Below are 22,546 nucleotides of genomic sequence, written 5' to 3'. Positions count from 1 at the left end.
ATAGAAGGTGGTGCATCTTAAAGTGAGTGATTCTATGAGGCAAAGATGAGGAGGGCGCATATTCCAGGCATGACGAATGGCCAATGCAAAGGCATGCATGAAGAAGAAATATCAAGCACCATGTGTGAAGAACAGAGAGAAGACCAGTTGTCTGGGCAGTAGGATGAAGGAAGAAGAGTTCTGTATAGTGAGGTTGGAAATATAGGCTGGGAGTAAGTTATGAAGAGATTTAAAAGCCAAATAGAATAGTTTCTGTTTTATCCTGACTTACCTAGGCTTTAGAGTTAATGGCTAAGAAGCTGAGGCTCATAGAGGGCAGAATGACTGTCCAATATTACACAGCTAGTAAGTGGCAAAGCCTCAACTTCAACCTGTGTCTCTAAACACCAAGACCAAGAACAATTCCACTATCCTATGCCACAAATACTAGGAAATTATACTAATAAGACAAATCAGAAGTCATTGCTGTAAGTCAAATAGACAAGCCTACTTAGATATTTGGATGGATCTCTGATCTCATTGGTATTACTTAGCACTCCATCCAATGATGTAGACTCTCCCTCCCTGCTCCCTCTTTCCTTGCTGCTCAAACAGCATGATAGAGACAGAACTATAGTGAAGACACTAGCTCAACCCATGTACTATCTTCTTTCCCATAATCCCTCAGGTGGCCAATGCCCCATGTTCATCATGACATCTTTGTTCCCTCAGACTTCACCCCAACTCTGCCTTTGCTCTGGCCTGTTCTTCCCTAGCCCACTAGCCAGTTATAACTATATATAACCAGCCAGAGTTATCATTTTATTCCTCCCTGGAGGAAAAATAGTTGGAAAAAAAGGGGATAGTTACCTGGAAAAGAATGTGAGGTGAATCAAGGTGCAGGGATGACTGCTGCCTCCTCAGGAAGGAAACATGCTTCTCCTAAGTGTTAGTTCTCTAGGACAAAGCCCCAGTAGCCCTATGTCTCTTGTCTCTATCTTTCTCAATACCCATTAAGATTCTGTGACCCCTTTTGACTATACTGTAGCTTGAGATCTGAGGGTCCTGGTCCGTCAACCAGTCCAATAACTTTTTCATATAAACCGAGCCTCATCATTTGAGTCCTCTACTTGTACAGTTGACTTTTTAAACCTAAGTGCTCTTGCTAGCCTATCACACTGAGACACTCTAGAGAACTCCACTTGAACATGGAGAAGAGATGGCCTGACCAGACATCAGGATTCCTGGAATGTGAAGAGAGAGTTGGACTCAATGTCATTCAGAGTCCAGTTCCAATACTTCCTAGCTGTATGGCTGTGGGGAAATTCCATCAGAGGTTCTAAACCTCAATTTCACCATTTGTAAAATTGGAATAACACCTTGACTAATGATTTTAAAAGGTGGCTAGGAAGAAAGCACGTTAGAAATTTCAAGATGACTAAATGGTTGAATCATCAGTACTTGAATCAGTGATTTATATTGTGAAGTGGAGCCTCCTTGCGGCCTCAGTTTTCAACAATATACCTATTTTTGATATGGTAAAAGCTTCTCCATGGAGATTCAGAATACCAAGAGTACCTGCAGAGCCTCCTCAGATATTAGAAAGATTGTTTGCCCTGGGAGAGAACTTGAAGATTATCTAACCTAATGCCCTAATCTTAGGAGTGAGGTACTATGGCTTGGACTTAACATTAAGTAAGTGCCTTAGGGTCAAATTTAGAGCTGGAGTGGACCTTCTAGGTCAAAGAATTCTCTCCTTGGAGTCAGGAGAACCCCACGTTTGAAGCCTGCCTCTGATAATTTGTGACCATGACCAAGTTGCTTAACCTTTCAAAATCACAGCATCAAAGAGTATGAGTGCTGAAAGAGACAGCTAGTCCCACCCAAGTTGTTTCTGATCAGCCCTGTGATTTCACTGGTGTCAAGAGACTTCGTCTGAAAGTGTGCTACTTCTATTAATAGTCACATGGATAACAAAACTAACATTTATACGACACTTCAAGGTTTGTAAAACACTTTAATCATAATGACAGCTAGCATTATAGATTGCTTTAAGGTTTGCTAATGCTTTACAACTATTATCTCAACCTATCCTTGATATATCCTTGATCTATCAAACAAATCCAGCAGGAAAGTCAAGTATTATTCCCATTTTATGGATGAGGAAACTGAGGCTAATAAAGGTTAAGTGACTTGCTCAGCATCACACATATAGTAACTGAGACAGTTTCTGTCTACTGTACCAATTAGCATTCTCTCTCTATATATATATATGTGTGTATGTGTGTAGAATGTATATATGTATATAGTGTTATATATATACATATATAAAAAATCTTTAGATATATTATCTCTCTTGATCTCTATAACAATCTGGTGAGACAATAATAATAGTAACTAACATTTATATAATACTTTAAAGTATATAAAGCATTTTCATTCATTTGAGCCTCACCTCAATGCTGTGGGGTTCATACTTTTATTATTCCCATTTTACATTTTCCTCTGGGCTCTGCTTCTGACTTTTGGGGTTTCAAAACTGTGCCCCAATATGTAAAAACTGGCAGATAGCTTTTGGGTCATCTTTCACAAGCCCCTACAACCAATCATCATAAATCATAGAATCAAGAACCTTCATCATTCCTTCACAGGAAGCTAGATTACACAGTGGTTAGGGCACTGGGCTTAGCATCAGTAAGATGAGTTCAAATTGGCCTCAGATAGTTAGCTAAATGACTCTGTGTAAGTCACCTTAACATCTGCCTGCCTCAATTTCCTCAACTATAAAATGTAGATGATAATAGCATCCATGTCCTAGGGCTCTTGTGAGGATCAAATGAAATAATATTTGGAAAGTACTTAGCCCAATGCTTGACACATAGTAGGCACTTAACAAATACTTTTTTTTCCTCCTTCTCTCCCTCCCTCCCTCCCTCCCTCCCTCCCTCCCTCCCTCCCTTCCTTCCTTCCTTCCTTCCTTCCTTCCTTCCTTCCTTCCTTCCTTCCTTCCTTCCTTCCTTCCTTCCTTCCTTCCTTCCTTCCTTCCTTCCTTCCTTCCTTCCATTTTATCTGTATCCAAACTCATCCCTCCCTGAATCTGTTTCCTTAACCATATATTTTCTTCAAGTCTTTAAGGATCAGTGTTTTTCCTGGTCAGGAATCCTTCCACCAATACAAACTGCACCCCCTCTATGGCTCAAGAGATCATCAGTCTTCACTGAGTTACTGAGGCTGAAGGATTCACTGTTCTAAATCCAAACTTCTGGTCTTTAGCCTCTCTGAACTTAGCTGGTCCACTTAAAACAGTTCTAGGCAATTACCTAGGAGGGGCAGTGAGGTACAGTGAAAGGGTACTAGATTTGTAGCCAGATGGCTTGGGTTTGAATCCTTTCTCTGATGTGTACTATCTGTATGACTGTGTGCAAGTCACTGTCTCTCTGGGCCTTGGTTTTCTCTGCTGTAATATGAGGAACTGAGAGCCTGTAAGGTCCCTTAAAGCTCTTAATGAATGGTGCTATGATCTTCCAAAGGTCTTGTAAGATCTTTTCAGGTCCAGCATCTTTGAAATGGGGGCAGCTAGGTATTGTAGTTGATAGAGTGCCAGGCCTGGAATGAGGAATATTCATCTTCCTGAGTTCAAATCTCACCTCAGACACTTATTAGCTCTGTGACTCTGGACAAGTCACTTAACCCCATTTACCTTAGTTTCTGCATCGGTAAAAAAAAATGCTGGAGAAGGAAATGGCAAATCCTCCAGTATTTTTGCCAAGAAAACTCCAAATAGAGTCATGAAGAGTCAGATTTGACTAAACAACAACAAATCTTTGAAATACTAGACACATGAAAACATTTTGGGTCAAAGGAATGTCAGGGTAATGTCAGTTTTAATCTATTCGGGCTCCAAAGAATCTGAGTCCACTTTCATGTCTAATATAACCACGGAAAACCCTCCATCTGCTGCATCCTGGCCAGAGCCAGAAGGTTCTCTGGAATTCTAGCCCACCCAGAGTTAGCTGTTCTCTGTATCACCGCCATTCTCCCCTCCTCCGCCCAGTTTCTGCTGGCAGAGGAGAGGAAAGTCGGTGCTCCAGCCCAGCAGGGCCAAGGGAGAAGCAGCAGTTAATGTTGGGTTGATTAAAAGAGTCTCTGATGAGGTCGTGCTCCCCTGTGGGGCCGATACTCCCCGCTGTTGGCAGCTTGCCTGCTCATCCTCTGTGTGGCTCTCATTTCCATCCACAACTAACAGAGGCTTTCCTCCTTCTATGTGGCATGACTTAGAAACTCCCACATCCAGGGACCATTCCCAGCCTCAACCCTCCCCTTCCTCTCCAGCTTCTATGATCTCTTCCATATGCCCCCTTCCCCTTCAGCCCACACAGGCTCTCTCTGTCTGTTTGTCTGTCTGTCTCTGCTTGTCTCTATCTCTCTCTCTCCCTGTCTTCCTCCCTCCCCTCCCTCCCATCCTTCCCTCCATCTTGTCTTTCTCTCTCTCCCTCCCTCTCTTTCTTCTCTCTCTCTCTCTCTCTCTCTCTCTCTCTCTCTCTCTCTCTCTCTCTCTCTCTCTCTCTCTCTCTCTCTCTTTCTCTCTCTCTCCCTCTGTTTCTGTGTGTGTCCCTCTGTCTCTCTCTCCCTGTGTGTCTCTCTGTCTCTCTCTCCCTGCATCCCTCTCCTCTTTCTCTCTCCCTCCCCCTTCCTCCCTTCTTCTCTTTCTTTCTCTCTAACTCTCCCTCTCTCCCTCCCTCTCTGCATATCTCTATCTCTGTCCCTGTCTGTCTGTCTCCTCCCTTTCTTTCCATCCCTCTCTCTCCCTCCCACTCCCTCCCCCACCTCTTCCTACTTCTCCTCTCTCTCTCTCTCTCTCTCTCTCTCTCTCTCTCTCACACACACACACACACACACACACACACACACACACACACACACACACCGATGCATACAAATCCTCTATACCAAACCGTCAGAGAGACTCAGGGGTTGGTCCAACCTGGAACAAACCGACAGGAACCAAGCCCAGAGGGAAGGCAGAGAGCTCTGACAATCCCTCAGATCCCCCTTTGACAAAGGCCAATTATAAGGACTTGGGGATGGCTCTTAAAAACACCCTGGGCTACACACACACACACATTCATAGCAAAGTAATTGCTGGAAGAGTAAATAATCTCCAAACGTCAAAATCCAGGACACATTTCCCAATAACATAAATACTGCATTGGGAAGTGCTTGACTCTGCCTTGAGTTCTGTAAACTATTGTTATTAAAGACAGCTTGGAACAGTAGAAAGAGCTCTAGTTTAGAGGCTCTTGACTTGGGGTCCATGACCCTAGGATATATTTTCAGGGGAGTCATCTGTGAACTTGAATGAGGGAAAATGACACCTTTAGTTTCACAAACCAATGTATATTATTTTATGCTTTTAAAAATATCATTCCGAGATGGCATCCATAGACTTCACCAGATAATCAAAGGGGTCAATGATGCAAAAAAAAAAAAAGAATATTTGCAATTGTTCAAATCTTACCTCTGACACTGAAATTTTAGGCAAATTTCTTAAACTTCTTGATCCTCAGTTTCCTCATCTACAAAATGAAAAGCTAGGGATTAGGGGCAGCTAAGTGGTTCAGTGGATAGAGAGCCAGACCTGCAAGTAAGACGTTTGGGGTTCAAATCTGGCCTTTGATATTTCTTAACTGAATGACTCTAGGCAAGTCACTCAATCCCCTTTGCATAGTCCATACAACTCTTCTTTCTTAGAACTAATACATAATATTGATTCTAAGATGGAAAGTAAGGTTTTTTTTAAGAATTAAAAAACAATTTTTAATGAAAAGGCTGGACCAGCTTACCTCTGAATTCCCTTCCTGAGTCTATATGAGCCTTAGACTGAAAGTCAGGGAACCCAGGTCCAGTCTCATCCAACAAACATTTATGGAGTGCCTACTCCATGCTTAGGAATTGCAATAGATGCTGGGGAAATGAAGATTAAAAAAAGGAAAGAGCCCCTGCCCTCAAGGAGCCCATATTCAAGGGTGTGTGTTGGGGGGTGGGGGTAGAGCCAACATTTGCACAGATAAGTATATGTATGTAACATCCCATCCAAGATGGTTGTTATAAACATAATATGAAGCAATTTTTAAAAGGGAAAGGGGAGTTAAAAGCTTGCAGGAAGGAAGTGCCATTTACAGGAGGCAGCACCTATGCTGTGCTTTTAAAGAAACAGAATTCTAAGACAGAAAGTGAGGAGGAAGGGCAGTACAGGCATAAGGAACACCTGGTACAAAGTGACAAAAAGAGGGAGATAGAGTGTGTGTGAAAGGAGGAATATGACATAAAACTAGAAAGGTCATCTGGGGTCAGGCTATGGAGGCCTTTCAATGCCTTGAAATTAGAATTTGTATTTAACCCTTACTTTCCATCTTAGAATCACTACTGTGTATTGGCTCCAAGGCAGAAGAGTGGTAAGGGTTAGGCAATGGAGGTTAAGTGATTTGCCCAGGGTCACATGGCTAGGAAGGGTCTGAGGCTAGATTTGAACCCAGGACCTCCTGTCTCTGGGCCTGACTCTCAATTCCCTGAGACACCCAGCTGTCCCTAGAAAGATGTATTTTTGAGGAATTAGAGTTATGTTTTAGATATGTTTAGTTCAAGATGCCTACAGGACGTCTGGGTGGAAATGGCCAGAGACATTGTGTACAGAACTTTAAAAAATGGAACTATGTCTGGATATGTATCTGAGAACCACCTATATAGAGATGATTACCAAACTCATGGAAGCTGATGAGATCACCAAGCAAGAGAGTATAAAAATGTAAGGTATGTGTTACTCATGTAAGAGAGCTAGATCCATATGGCTTGTCTAAATGTAGTTTTCAGGAGACATTGACAGATAGCGCTAGAATCTTGCTGATTCTTCTCCAAGGGAGACTATAACTCTTGCCTTGAAGAGAACAGGAGAAAGGTCATAAGATTGGGAGCTCCTATCTCCAATATAAGAAAAGGATACTGTGCTAAAAAGATATGTGCCTCCATAAATATTACTTATTATGCAGTACAGTTTGGGTTCAAACCCCTCAAAAATACTTTCCTGGTCACTATCTCTTAAAGGGGAAGGATTAATCTAAGTTTATACCCATAGACTTATACTGGCTCATTGAACTCCTTTTCAAATGCAAGGTTATCATAAATAGAGAATCAAGTAAGCTCATTTATCCAAGCAGATAGCAAACAGAAATTGGAGTTCTACAGCTCAAAATAGACTAGGAAATGGTTAAGACCTCTTTGCTAATAGTGAGGTGAGGTCTTAACTCAAAGCAAAAGAGAAACTCCAATCTCACCAAAGAGGAAATTTCCCTAAGCTTCTAGGGAGGAAAGTTGGAAATCAGAGACATGCTGAGGAGCTGGTTTTCCTACATGTTTTCAGTTTCCAAAGTCTTGTTCTCTCTCTCTCTCTCTCATGTCTGAAGACAGTCCCAAAGAGAGACCGTGTAACTCTTTTTATGTTGTTTGTTTTTATTCTTTTCTCAATTACACATAAACAAAATTTTCTAACATTTTATTTTTTTTAATTTATTTTTTTTTCTAAAACCCTTACCTTCCGTCTTGGAGTCAATACTGTGTATTGGCTCCAAGGCAGAAGAGTGGTAAGGGCTAGGCAATGGGGGTTAAGTGACTTGCCCAGGGTCACACAGCTGGAAAGTGTCTGAGGCCAGATTTGAATCTAGGACCTCCCATCTCTAGGCCTGGCTCTCAATCCACTGAGCTACCCAGGTGCCCCCATTTTCTAACATTTTAAAAAATTTTGAGTTTCAAATTTTTTCCCTTCCACCTCTCCAAACTCTTTGAGAAGGCAAGACATTTTGCATAACTTTTGCATGTGCAGTCATGCAAAACATTTTAGCTGTTACAAAATAAAACAGGCCAAAACAAACAAACAAACAAACAAACAAACAAACCCCAAACAACAAAAATAATTAAGAAAGTAAAAAAAAAGCATGCTTCACTTTGTATTTAGATCCTATCATTTCTTTCTCTGGAAGTAGATAACATTTTTCAGCATAAATCCTTTGGAATTATCTTGGATCACTGTATTGCTGAGTATGGCTAAGTCATTCACAGTTGATCATCACCCATCATTGCTGTTACTACAATGTTTTCCTGATTCTGATCACTTCACTCTGCTTCAGTTCATGTACGTCTTCCTAAGTTTTTCTGAAACTATCCTGCTTGTCATTTCTTAAAGCATAAAAATATTCCATCACAATTATATGCCTCAACTTGTTCAGCCATTTCCCAACAGATGAGCATCCCCCCAATTTCCAAATCCTTACCACCACAAAAAAACTGCTTTAAATATTCTTGTGCAAATAATTCTTTTCCAATTTTTTATATCTCTTTGAGATATGGGTCTAATTTGCTGGGTCAAAGGATATATACAGTTTGATAGCTCTTTGAACACAGATCCAAATTGCTCTCCAGAATGATTGCATCAGTTCACTATGTGTGACTCTTAAAGAAGAACGAATGTCTCTCTTCTCTCAAGCCCTCACACCAATTACACCCCTCATTCAGATATGCAGTTTTGATTCAGCCTCTTTTATACAAATTCAGAGTCACATTTTAGCATCAGCATGCAAAATTGTCCAGACTTAGTTGGAAACTGAGGTTACCGAAAGAAAAAAAAGGACCCAGGACAGAACCTTGGAAAACACTTGGGGCTAGCGGGCAAGAAGAGGAAGATGTAGGAAAGGAGACTGAAAAGGATTGTTCAGATGAGCTGAAGGTTCATAGGATCCTAGATGTAGAGCTAGAAGGGACCTTAGAGACCATCTAGTTCAATCTATTCTTATTACAAATGAGGAGATTGAAACCATGGGGAATAACTTGCCCAAGAACTGAGAAAAGGCAGGGTCACAAGAAGTCAAGAGAGAAGAGAGAATATTCAAGGTTACCAACCATCTCTGAACTACTATATCCAATGGGGTTTTCCCAGCTTTCGTGTTTCCTATCTCTTTGCATCTTTTGGCACAATGACCACGTGGAAACTCTTTTCTTTTTTGTGCTTGTGATTCTTAGTCATATTTTCCTAAAAGGGAAATAATTTGATATTCAATTCAATAAAAGAATATTTATTAAGCAATATATGTAGAGCACTATCCTGCGTGCTGAGGATAGAAAACCAAAATGAAACATGATTTACCCTTAATGAGCTTACATTGTTGAGGAGCTATAAAAATACATATGTGAGTAAATAGAAATTATATTACAACACCAGGGAGTGGCAACAACTACTCAGAGGAGAGTCCCATGGTCATTTTGGTGATTTGCACCTGCCTTTCCGGGGTACCTAGGTGGTACAATGGATAGAGTGTTAGGATTGGAGTCAGGAAGGTTTGAGTTCAAATTTGGCCAGTGATACTATCTGTATGACCCTAGGCAGTCTACTTTACCCTTTTTGCCTCAGTTTCCTCATCTGTCAAATGAGCTGGAGAAAGAAATGGCAAACCACTCCAGTATCTTTTCCAAGAGAACTCCAAATGGGATTACAAAGAGCTACATACAACTTAAAAATAACTGAATAACAAAACCAATGCCTTACTAGGGCAGAAGTGCTGAGTAAGTGGGGTGTTCTCTTTGGTCACAAACTAGCCTGAGACTTTCGGTGTTATGGATGTGTGAATTTATGGATATTGTCTTAGGTACTTCCACTCATCCACCTCCATTTGCAATAGTCATGTGACTCTGACAAGATGAAGCTACTTCTCCAAGAAAAGAAACACATACCAGAATGCTCCTAGAGTGGATATATGATTCATATAGAATCAACAAGAAAACAGCATTTAATAATTAGAAGGTAACTCATAATAAGAAACATGAAACATTTGCCAAGGAACTGCAAAACGGCTGCTCTCTTAAACCTTGGAAATTCCCCAGACAATGTCCTAAGCATTTTAGAACTTGGACAGCTTAAGTCTTTCCTCAAGTAAATCAAGGAGTGCACAGAGCAACTCTCGTAGGATATTCTACTTACACTTTCCTCTATACTGTACAAAAGCAGAAATTGCTGGAGTCAGGGCCCTGGCTCATTCATGGTGTAGGCATGGAACACTGGATCCATTGCAAAAAAGAACTTTGAATGGTTGCTGCTTTCCTACCTCAGATCAAGCCTTTTGACCAACTAGAACTAGCCTTTATAGAATCCCAGAATTTCAGAGTTGAGGGAGACCACCCTCTAGACTAACCTATACATGAAAGAAACTACAACTATAACATACCTAAAAGGTAATCATGCATTTTCTGCTTGAAAAATTCTAGGGGGTGGGAGCATACTACCATGTAAAGAAGCCCAGTCAAAGGAAGAGGGGAAGTGGAATAAGTCCTCCATCACACATCCCTATAACTCTTTCCTTTGATCATGACTGCCACTCTCTGTTGCTACATCACCACATCATTTCCTCACTTGTTCTCCCAACCCACAGCTTTTGATGCTTCTGTGGGAAGGCAAGTGAAGGGCAGCTGTAGAGTGAGAGGGTAATTATATACATACTAAGTACTTTCAAGAGATAGAGGCACTGACAACTTCCACGATAAATCAATAAACCCAGCAAGTATTTATTAAGCACATACTATGTGCCATGCTCTAGGGAAAGAAAGAAAAAATCACCACATGTGAGAAGTTTATATTCTAAGATTAGAGAAGCCCACATGTATGAGGGAGCACATGAGCTGTACCTTGAAGAAAGCTAGTCATTCATTCTAAGAGGTATGAGTGAAGAGAGAGTATATTTCAGCAATGATGGATAACTATTTGGGAACAGAGATGAGGGAGATATCATCTCTGGGAAACAGTCAGGAGTATGCTGGTAAATGTCTAACCACCAGCTCTCTGAAGAAAAAAAACATATATGTTTTATATATATATATATATATATATATATACATATATATATATATTCTACAACAACCTTTTAAGTTGAATCTGTCTTATTAACATCTTCTCCATCACTTGCTTAATTCTAGACAATTAAGCCCTATATTGGGATTTTTGCTGATTTCTGGGTGTAAATTATCACACTGAAATGTAATGATTAACTGGTTCCAACATATCCCTAGAAACAGCTAGAAAACTGATATGATTCAGATGGAGAATCTACAAAGGGAAATAATGTGGGAGCCAGGTTGTGTAGGGCTTTAAATGACAACGTGAGGATTATGTGCTTTATACTAGAGGTAGTAGGAAGTCACTAAAGATTTTCGGAGTATAGGAGTGCCACAGTCAGATATGTGTTTTGGGAATATCATGTTAGCAACTGTGTGGAGGTTGTGTTGGAGACACTGAAAGCAGGGAGACCAATTAAAGGGTATTGCCATAGTCCAGATGAGAGGTGATGAGAGTCTGCATTTATTGTTATTCAGCTCAGTCCAACTCTTTCTGACACCAAAGGAAGGACTTTAGAGAAATCAAGGGACTTGCCTATATAGATAGAGCATTCATCTCAGAGTAAGGAAGAGCTGGGTTCAAGTCCTGATTCAGAGAGCCACTAGCTCTGTGACCCTGGGCAAGACAGTCAACCTCTATGGGCCTCATTTTTCTCAACTACGTTGTTGTTGCTTGATCATTTCAGCAATATCTGACTCTTCATGACCCTATTTGGAGTTTTCTTGGCAGAGATACTAGAGTGGTTTAGAATTTCCTTCTCCAGCTCATTTTATAGATGAGGAAACTGAGGCAAATAGAGTGAAGTGACTTGCCTTGGGTCATGCAGGTAGTAAGTATCTGAGGTCAGATTTGAACTCAAGGGGATGTGTCTTCCTAATTCCAGGCTAGGCACTCTATCTGCTGGGCCACCTTCTGCCTATTAATTAGCATTAGGGTGGTAGCTATGTGAATCAAGAGAAAGAGACAGATGTGAGAGATGTAAAGGAGACAAAACCTGATGACTATTCAACTAGGGAAAGAATGAAGGTGGGGGAAAGAATGGAGGGTGACTCTGAGACTAAGAATTTAGATCACTGGAAATACAGTAGAACATGTGCTGGATATGGAATCTGGATTCTTAAGCTCAAACCTAGGCTATAAGATCAGATGGGTTTATAAGTTGCCTTTTCTGTTTAATGGAGACCTACCAATCTCAGGGCTGTTGTGGGCAAAGTGCTTTGTGAATTATTAGACACTAGTTATGTATGAGTTATTGTTCTAATCCAACATACCTTCTCTTGCTCTCAGGATATGAAGGCACCAAAATTCCACAAGAGAATTAGATTAGATCCAGTCAAGGATAGCCACATTCAACCACATTAATTAGAAGACAACTTAACAGCCAAATGAAACACAGTTTGTTTCCAATCTCTGGGGGAAAGCGAACCAGCCATTCAGCTAAATCTGTAGTTTCCATCTTTCCTTCCAATGCCTAGATCATGACCAATCAGAATAGAAAAATTGATTCCCACAGGTTTTTCTTCGCCCCTTTGCTAACTCCAGCCTGGATGAATTCACCCCTAGAAGATCTTTAAATTCTCTTTGTTTCGATTCTTTTTTGAGAGCAGTAAGTCTCCCTTGCTCTATTTTAGGGTTTAAGAAACCATTTTCCTACCTGTGACTTCTGAAATCTAGAACTTTCAAAAAAGAAAAAAAAGATTTCCTCATGCTAGCATGTAGTAAGTGCTTAATAAGTGTTTATTACCTTAATGCTTTCAACATATTTGAAAATGTAAATGGGTTACTTTCAAAGATATACCTCACTGTGGGCACAAAACTCTGCAGGTATACCACATTTTAGATAATACATATGTTCTTTTTATTTTCTCTCCCTCATACTTCCTGCCACCCCTAACTTAACAATGAAAAAGAAAAAAAAAGAAAAAAAGAAAAATGAAACTGGTGACAGATATTTGAGGAAAGAAAATTTCTTTATTAGCCCTGCCCCAAAATGTTATGTTGCATTCTTCATTTTGAATCCATCAACTATTGTTTAGGGAATGTGCAGGTGTAGGCAATGAGCCTAAGAAGGCTTTGAAGGGTTTTCAGGAGGGAGAAGGTAGAAGGAAGAAAGAAAAGGGGAGAGGGGAGAGAGAAAACTATGGCAGGAGAAGAAAACTGGTTCATCTAGCTCTTAATTCCTTTGTGGTCTGCCAAAACTTTTGTAGGAGTAAAAAGAAATAAATACTCCTAGAATTGAAAAAATATATAGGAATTTTAATAATAAACTAAAAGAGAGAGAAATAGAGAGAGAGAGAGAGTAAAGGGAAAAAAGGTCTTTTCAATCAAGTAAGCACCAGCAAAAGAGTCAGAGACTCACACCTGCACAGGAATAAGGAGAAGCATGTTTCAGATAGATGCATTTCCAATAGAATACAACAATAATAGTGAAAAGGGTGCTGGAATTGGAATGAGATGACATGAATTCAAATCTTACCTCTCTTATTTACCACCTGTGTAATTTTGGGTAAGACATTTTCCTTCTCTGGGTCTACTTCCTCATATGCAAAAGGAGAAGGTTGAATCCAATGATCACCAAGGTCCTTCCAGGTCAAAATTATGATCCTATCAGGATCCTTGAGGGTAGGAATCATTTGTTATGTTCTTTGTATTCCTTGGAATCACAATGCTTAATAAATTTAATAAAATTTCTTTTAAAGTTGGCCTTAAAATGAGTTTCTGTATTTTAAATTCTACTTTGCCATTGACTTTTCTCTGTAGGATTCAAGTTATGTTCCTCTAGGGAAAGACATTTAGCTTAAGATATAATCAAATCCTACTTAAGAATGTGGAAGACATTTTAAACAGGTATAAAAGAAAATTATAATTTTCTAATCAACTACTAAAAATAATGCTCAAGGTAAATTTACCAAATGAGAATTCAAAGTAGTTCAGTGGTATCTACAATAGGGCCTTGGAAAAACAGTACAAAGGAAGAACAATGAGAGTGTCACTGAAGAGAGCTCAGAAGAAAAAGTCGTTTGCTAATGCTGAAAAATGGGACAGCTCCCAACTCCTGGTTGTTGCTTAGCCTTGGTTTCCCAGGGCTTTGTGGGGGCTGTTGGCTTTCAGACATGAACAATGTGATCTGGGTTGGAGTAGGCATGATAGAGCAGAAACAGACATTCCAAAAACCAGCAGTATTTGAACAAGTCACTATGGAACAGAGTGATCTTGGGAAAATCTCAGCTTTAGGTCACTTAGAAGCAAAGGGATAAATGTAGCAGGTATAAATAGACCGTGACATGTTGCCATTGTTAATGATGATGCCAGCAGTGCTGTAAAAGATATCATAAAGAGCATGACTGACCAGAAAAAGAGATGTTCTAGTCAATCAATAAGCCTAAATTTGGGTGAAATTGGGGGGACACAAAAAAGGCAAAAAACAGTTTTTGCCTTCAAGGAGCTTACAGTCTGATGGGGGAGACAACAGGCAAATGACTGTGTGGAGAAAGCTATGAATGGAATGAGGCCCAAATGTAAGTTCTTTAAAAACAAGGATCAGTTTTTGGTTTTGTCTTTGTTACTCTAGCACCTAGTAGGGGCAATGATAAATAACAATAAATGGACAAAACAATTGTTGCTCTGGTATTCTCAAGACAAAAAAAAAAAGGTAGAGAAAGTCCTCCAGCACATCAGGTGGGTCCTCTGAGGATTTCCAGAAATGTGTGGGAAAATAAAGCATGATGAGAAATGGAAAGAAACCCCATACCAATGATCATTAACAAATAACATTTATATAGTGCTTTAAGATTTGCAAAATGTTTTACCTATATAGTCTCAGTGAGACACTCTCAACTCTCTAGGGCTTGCTTGATCACCCCTATTGTACAGTGTGAGAATGGGAGGAGAGGAAAGGAAAAGAGAGGAGAGGAGAGGAGAGGAAAGGAAAAGAGAGGAGAGGAGAGGAGAGGAAAGGAAAAGAGAGGAGAGGAGAGGAGAGAAAAGGAAAAGAGAGAAGAGGAGAGGAGAGGAGAGAGGAGAGGAGAGGAGAGGAGAGGAGAGGAGAGGAGAGGAGGGGGTAAGGGAGCTGAGGGGAAAGGAAATTAGATTAGAGCAGACAGAAATCAGTGACTCCATGAAACAATGGGAAATACAGATATTACTAGAACAAAATCAAAAGACTGAAAAACAACCAGGTAATATAAAGTATCCCCTACAGTCTGATTCCAATGTGTTCATGCAATCTCTTCTCATGATACTGTACTTAACTCATTTTCCAGCCAAAGTAGATGACTGGGTACTCTCTGAGATCCTGTACCTTTCATCTCTTTGCCTTTGCTCATGCAAACACTCTGGGAAAAGGGTTCTGGATATGGTGTCAGAGGACCTGGGATCAAATGTCAGTTCTGTCACTACCACTGTGATCTTGGACAAGTCACTTTCTCTGAGTCTCACTTCCCTTATCAGTAAAACAAAAGTAATGAACTACATGGTCCCTAGCATCCTTCTAGCTCCTAACCGATGGTCCTTTAGTTCTATGGTCTCCATGCCTACTATGGACTGTCCCCTTCACTCATCTCTGTCAGCTGAAGTCTCTTTATTCCTTTACAGCCCATCTCAGGTGCCACAACTTCCAAGAAACTGTATGTGTTAGCTTGTCTTCCCATGATTCCTTTCCCCTTCCCATCATCCAGGTTCAAGTGACCCCTTCCTCAGTTTTCTCATAGCACTTTGCTTCTTCTCTTTGTACCATTATGTTTGGAGGATATTTATTTTTTCTGTTAGACTTAAAGTTCCTTGAGAGCAGGCTCTCTGTTAGATCTATCTCTGTGGTAACAGTCTCTGGTATCCAGTCTTAGATTTTCTTCAAACTCTAAAAATCCATGATTCCTTGATTCCTTTGATACAAGTGTGGTCAATATCTCCAGTCTCCCTCCAACTTAGTATGTGTTCTTTCAGAGCTTCTGTGACAAAAAAAAATTCCCACCTTGAAGCCAGGTTGGTGATGAGCATCTTTAAACAGCCCTGAACATGTCCTTAGATAACATGTCTGACCTACCACTAGACATTGGGCTTGAGCTCTTGCCAGAGTTTGCCTAGAACAGGACCACCCCTTTAAAGGCTTTAGTAGAACACTAGCCCACATTGGTGCTGAGTAAATGTTGTACTGGGTTGTTGAATGTTCAACATCATTATAATGCCCTTTCTTTGAACTCATCTGGACTTACTGACCTTGACTTTTCTAGGAACCAGGCTCTCAACTACTGAGATAGCCCTGGTAGCTCAGGCTAAAGCAGTTTCTCTTCCTCAGCCTTTTACTTTTCTCCCTATTGTCTTAGCCTCAGTTTTCTTGTCTGCAAAATGGGAATAACAATAGCATCTCCTTTGCAGGATTATTGTAAGATAATATTTTAAAACCCTTTGCAAACCTTAATATATATAAATACTAACAATTAACATTATTGTTAAAATCATAATATTCATTTAGTCTGGTATCATGGAAGGTACACTGAGTTTTGAGAATCATGGTACCTATTTAGATCCCCTGTGTGATTTTGGATAAGTGTCTTTTCCTTTCTGGGTCTCAGTTTTCTCATCTGAAAAATCAGGGGCTGGGTGGGGGAAGTAGGACAAAATGATCTCTAAGACTCCTTCCAGATATTTATCTATGGTTCTGAATAGACTTAGAAGGGACCTCAGCACCCATCTAGTCCTTCCTGTACCCCAAAATAACCCCAGTTATGATAACAAACCTGACAATTTTTGTCTAGTTTCTTCCTGAGGACCTCCAGGGTACCCCAGTACAGCCCATTCTACTTTTGCAATAGATTATTGAATGGTTGCTATAGACTGCTATATACCATATGCTGTCACCTGGTTTCAAATACTGCCTTGGATGCTTATTACTGGAGTGATCTGGCACTCTCCCACCTCTAAGCATGAATATCCTCATCTATAAAATGAGAGGGACAAATTATATTTCTACAATTCCAAAAATATTTTCCTTTAAGAGTATGTGTTTATACCATTGAGTCTTAAATCATCTGTGTTAAGAGAGGAAAATATTAATGCAATTAATAATTAATATCCAAAATGATGGGTAAGTCACCAAGGACTTTTCTCTGTAAGTCAGCAGCATCTGAGTCCTAAAGACAAGGAGCCTAACCAACTCTTAAATATGGTAATTAAATAGGAAATAATAAAATGAGTAATAACAACAATGCCATTTATATTACACATTTATTTTGAGCCTTAGTTTTCTTATCTTGCCCTCCCCTAGAGAGAAGCAGTCACTCATGTGCCCTATCCTACTACTGATGGGCATAGAAGCTCCTTAGGCAATCCTGTGGCTCCTTGCTGGACCAGGGAAAGATTAGGGGGAAGGTTCACTGTGTTGGTGCTCAACAACCTAATCAGCAGACATCTGCCCAGCTCTGGCCCATCTGTAGCTCAGAACTCCCAAACTCCAGCAATCCACTAGCCTCAGACTATCTAGTAGCTAGAATGACAGAGGTTATTGGGAAAAGCAGAATGACAGGAGATTGTTACCAGACAGGGAAATACATTTCAAGGTCTGGAGGTAGAAATCTTGGGGTGATAATGTAGTCTAATATATGACCAACTGGGGTAGAGGTTGACAGAGAGACAGAATCTACAGTGTGATTACCTAAATCTCTAAGGATGAAGGCAGTGTAGAGAGACTGAAAACCCTGAATTGAACTCACTGAGGCAGGATCCATAAAGATCTGGAAGGGTGATATGATTGAATAAGGGGCAAAAGTGGATGACGAATAGGGGCAGAGCAAAGAAATCTGGGAGTGGTTGTAAGGAGCAAGGAAGGAGTAGGTCTGTCTTCTTATGGCTGTGTACATAAGAGGAAGAATGGCTAACACTGGAAAGAGGCTAAAGAGTATGAAGGTGTTTGTCAACAATAGAGTAGGGATTCCAGAGGGCATAAAAGAGGAGTCAGGCAGTGAAGAATAGGCACTAAGGAGGCATAGGACTGACTTGGATAGAGATGAGCAAGAGAAGCAACAAGGAAAAGGAGTTTTCATCTTGTTCAACAGTGATTCTGAATCTCAGGATTTGGGAATTTGTACCAAGTATATTGTAACTATTTTGTACGTGCACATTTTAGGTATTAATGATGACTAAGGACCCATACTCTAATGACAAATCTCTTCCTAGATGTGCACATGGTTCTGAACTTAATGCCTTTTCTCTTTCTCCCCCTCAGGACACTCCTTCTACTCAAGGGTATTGGAGAATTGTGAGGATGAAGCAGAATTTGATGAGGTAAAACACCCCTCTCCTGGCTCCCTGACTGATTGAAGCCCCATTCCCCAAGAGATCCCTTTTCTGTGGCTCACTTCTCTAAGGTTGAGCAAAACAGGGAAACACCATCTGCCTGGTAGGAATGTATTGACTCCAAGCTCCCCACTTATGCCTGATTTTCAGAACCACTGAGCACCAGGGTGTAAAGTCAAGTTTCATTGGGAGGCAGCCATTGAGGGCAGGCAGTTTCTGTATTCCCCCTGAGAGACAATCTGGAGTTTCTGAATTGTTTTTCTTTTCTACTGGATGCCCAAAGTAATATGGTATCCTTTATAGGAGACAAGACAGCAAGATCAGGGTTTTAGGAAAAAGACTCCTGGTTGGAGGCTGAGGTTTGTTTCTCCAGAGGTCTTGGCCAGGATACCAACCCATACCAATGATCGACCAGGGCAGGGCAGAATCCTCAGTACAAATGATATGGCTGATTCCAACATAGTTCATTTCTAGCCCTCTCTTGGTTTACCCTCTAACCAAAGTGGACTCATGGAGAAGTGTCTCTAAGTGGTTCTCCAGAAAACATCAACCCCTGTCCTCTAAAAATGGTATTTTTATTATCGTTTATATATTAAAGAGTATTTATTATCTAATAATAGGGAGGAAGAGATTGCTTCCCTTTGGTTTTCTTTCTTTTTAAAATATTTTATTGATCATATTGATCATACAAATTTAGAATCGGAAGGGTTCTTAGAAGCCATCAACTCCAGCCTCCATCACTTTATAGATGAGGAAACTGAGGTTCAGGCATTAAATGACTTTACTAAGGCTACCCAGCTAATAAATGTTTATGGCATGATTCAAACTTAGATCTTCCTGAGTCCAAGTCCAATACTCTGTCCCCTAGACAACTTAGATACGTTTTTTCTTTTATACCACTATCACTTCCCCAAAGATTTCTTCAATCCCCACAAAAACAACAAACCTTCCCTGTTGCAAATAAAGCCAGTCAAAATAAACTGACATATTGACTACATCTGAAAATGTTGGCCTCATTCAATCATACTCTATCACCTTTCTACTGACAGGTGAGAGGTTTATATCACCATCAGTCCTCTGAAATTATGACTGGCCATAGCATTGATCAGAGTTCTAGAAAGCATTATGAAATGTAAAATTGATTATTTTAATTTCATTAAGTTTAAAAGTTTTAATACAAATCCAAGATTAGAAGGAAAGCAGAAAATTGCGGGGATTTTATAGACATTTTCTCACATAGAGTTCTCATATCTAAAATATATAGAATTCTAAAGTTTTTTAACCTCTACTTTCTGTCTTAGAATAGTTACTAAGTATTGGTTCCAAAGTAGAAGAGTAGTAAGGGCTGGGCAATTGAGATTAAGCAACTTGCCCAGTGTCACATAGCTAGGAAGTGTCTGAGGCTAGATTTATTTTTTTTATTTACTTTACTTAATTCCAGTAACAAATCTGCACATAAGTTTTCCAAGGTTACATGATGCATATTGTCTCCCTCCCCACTTCCCTCTGTACTCCAGGAGTTGACAAGCAATTCCACTGGGTTATACATATGTTATCACTCAAAGTCTATTTCCATATTGTTCATTTTTGAAAGAGAATAATCTTATAAAACCAAAATCCCAAATCATATACCCATTAAACAAGTAATAAATCATATGTTTTTCTAGTGTGTTTCTACTCCCACAGTTCTTTCTCTGGATGTGGATAGTGTTCTTTCTCATGAGTCCCTCAGAATTGTCCTGGATCATTGCATTGCTGTTAATAGTAAAGTCTATCACAAATATTTCCGTTACTGTGTACAATGTTCTCCTGGTTTTACTTATTTCACTCATCATCAATTCATGGAGGTCTTTCTAGTTCTTACAGAAATCAAGCAGTTCATCATCCTTTATATAACAATAGTTTTTTATCATCATCATATACCACAATTTGTTCAGCCATTCCCCAACTGAAGGACGTCCCCTCAGTTTCCACTTTTTTTTCTACACAAAGAACACAGCCATGCATCCCCATTTGTAAAAATCTTTTTGGGACACAGACCTAGTAGTGGTATTGCTAGATCAAAAGGCATTCTTTTAAAGCCCTTTGGGCATAATTCCAAATTGGCTTCTAGAAGGGCTGGATCAATTCACGACTCTACCAACAATGTATTAGTGTCCCAATTTTGCCACATCCCCTCCAACATTTATTATTTTCCTTTACTGTCATATTGGCCAATCTGCTAGGTGTGAGGTGGTATCTCAGAGTTGTTTTGATTTGCATTTTTCTAATCAGGAGGAATTTAAAACATTTTTTCATATGATCATTGATAGTTTTGATTTCTTCTTCTGAAAACTGTCTATTCATATCACTTGAGCATTTGTCAGTTGGGGAATGCTTTGGTTTCTTATAAGTTTGACTTAGTTCTTTATATATTTGAGAAATGAGACCTTTATCAGAGAAATTTGTCATAAAAATTTTCCCCCAGTTTGTTGCTTCCTTTCTAATCTTGGTTGTATTTGTTTTGTTTGTACAAAACCTTTTTCATTTAATAGAATTAAAATTATTCATTTTATATCTTGTAATGTTCTCTATCTCTTATTTGGTCTAAAATCCTACCATTTCCCATAGATATGCCTCTATGTTTACCTAATTTACTTGTATCACTCTTTATGATTAAGTTATATACATATCATTTTAAACGTATCTTGGTATATAGAGTGTGAGATGTTGATCTAAACCTAATTTATCCCATACTGTTTTCTAGTTTTTTCAGTAGTTTTTGTCAAACAATGATCCCCAAAGCTGAGATCTTTGGGTTTATTGAACACTACTTACCCCAATCTATTCCACTGATCTTCCCTTCTGTCTCTTAGCCAGTACCAGATTGTTTTGATGACCCCTGCTTTATAGTACAATTTAAGATCTGGTACTGCTAGGCCACCATCCTTCACATTTTTTTTCATTAGTTCCCTTGATATTCTTGATCTTTTGTTCTACCAGATGAATTTCACTATATTATTTTTTCTAGTTCTATAAAATATTTTGGTAGTTTGATATTACATTGAATAAGTAGATTAATTTGGGTAGGATTGTCATTTTTATTATGTTAGCTCATCCCACCCATGAGCAATCAATGTTTTTCCAATTGTTTAGATCTAGTTTTAATTGTGTGAAGAGTGTTTTGTAGTTGTGTTCATATAATTCCTGTGTTTGTCTCAGCAGATAGATTCCCAAATATTTTATATGATCTAGGATGATTTTAAGTGGAGTTTCTCTTTCTAACTCTTGCTGCTGATTTTTATTGGAAATATATAGAAATGCTGATGATTTATGTGGGTTTATTTTGTATCCTGCAACTTTGCTAAGGTTATTAATTATTTCAACTAGTTGTTTTAGTTGATTTTCTACGATTCTCTAAGTAGACCATCATGTCATCTGCAAAGAGTGATAGCTTGGTCTCCTCATGCCTACTTTAATTCTTTCAATTTCTTTTTCCTCTCTCATTGCTACAGCTACTGTTTCTAGTACAATGTCAAATAGTAGAGGTGATAATGGGCATCCTTATTTCACTTCTGATCTCATTGGGAAGGCTTCTAACTTATCCCCAGTGCAGATGATGCTTGCTGATGGTTTTTTAAATATACTATTTGTTATTTTGAGGAAAGGCCCTTTTATTCCTCTGCTTTCTAATGTTTTCAATAGGAATGGGTGTTGTTGAGGCCAGATTGAAACTCAGAGTATATGTCTCTAGGCCTGGCTCTCTATCCACTGCTCTGAGTTCTAGAGGCATGACCTGGCTACCTTGCATAGAGGCCATTGTAATTTCAATTAAATCAAACATCTCATGAAATCCTTTTCTTTCTCATCTCTGGGTTGGGCAAATGACCTCAGGTAAAGAACATGGGAAATACAGTGTCTGCCTCTTGCTGGTCTGGTCACATTTGCAGAGTGCTGAGTTCAGTTCTGGGTGGCCTGCTTTAGGAAATAAACTAGCATGGCGAGACTAGAGACCACGATGGGTGGGAACCAGTTGAAAGGAGCGGGGATATTTAAGCAGAAGAAGAGAAGACTTAAGGAGAGCACATAGATTTTCTTCAAGTATGTGAAAGTCTATATTATGGAAGAAGGTATTTTTTTTTTAAATCAGTCAATAGGTACCTACTATCTCTAGGATAAAACACAAATTGTTGACTTGACTTTAAGCATTTATTAAGCATGTAGGCAGGCACTGTGCTAACAAAAAAGAGAAAAAAGACAGTCCCTGCCCTAATGGAGCTCCAAGTGTACATGGATATACCTTATAAATAAATAACATTCACATATAAAAGGTCCTTTAATTACTTAATTTAAAGTAATCACTCA

The 22,546-nt window shown here is 39.5% G+C and overlaps 1 protein-coding gene across 3 annotated transcripts in view; it reads left to right on the top strand.

Moving 5' to 3' along the window:
• The window catches only part of OTOF (otoferlin), a 181,508-nt gene that overhangs the window by 5,282 nt on the left and 153,680 nt on the right, over positions 1-22,546 (top strand). For all 3 annotated transcript variants that reach the window (XM_007475949.3, XM_007475948.3, XM_056813149.1), the window contains exon 2: positions 18,132-18,190. In XM_007475949.3, coding sequence (XP_007476011.1) covers positions 18,132-18,190 — 59 coding nt within the window. The remainder of the gene's footprint in view (positions 1-18,131; positions 18,191-22,546) is intronic.

Source organism: Monodelphis domestica, chromosome 1, assembly GCF_027887165.1.
Source record: "Monodelphis domestica isolate mMonDom1 chromosome 1, mMonDom1.pri, whole genome shotgun sequence".
Taxonomy (NCBI): Eukaryota; Metazoa; Chordata; class Mammalia; order Didelphimorphia; family Didelphidae; genus Monodelphis; species Monodelphis domestica.
This window is presented reverse-complemented; position numbering and strand designations above follow the sequence as displayed.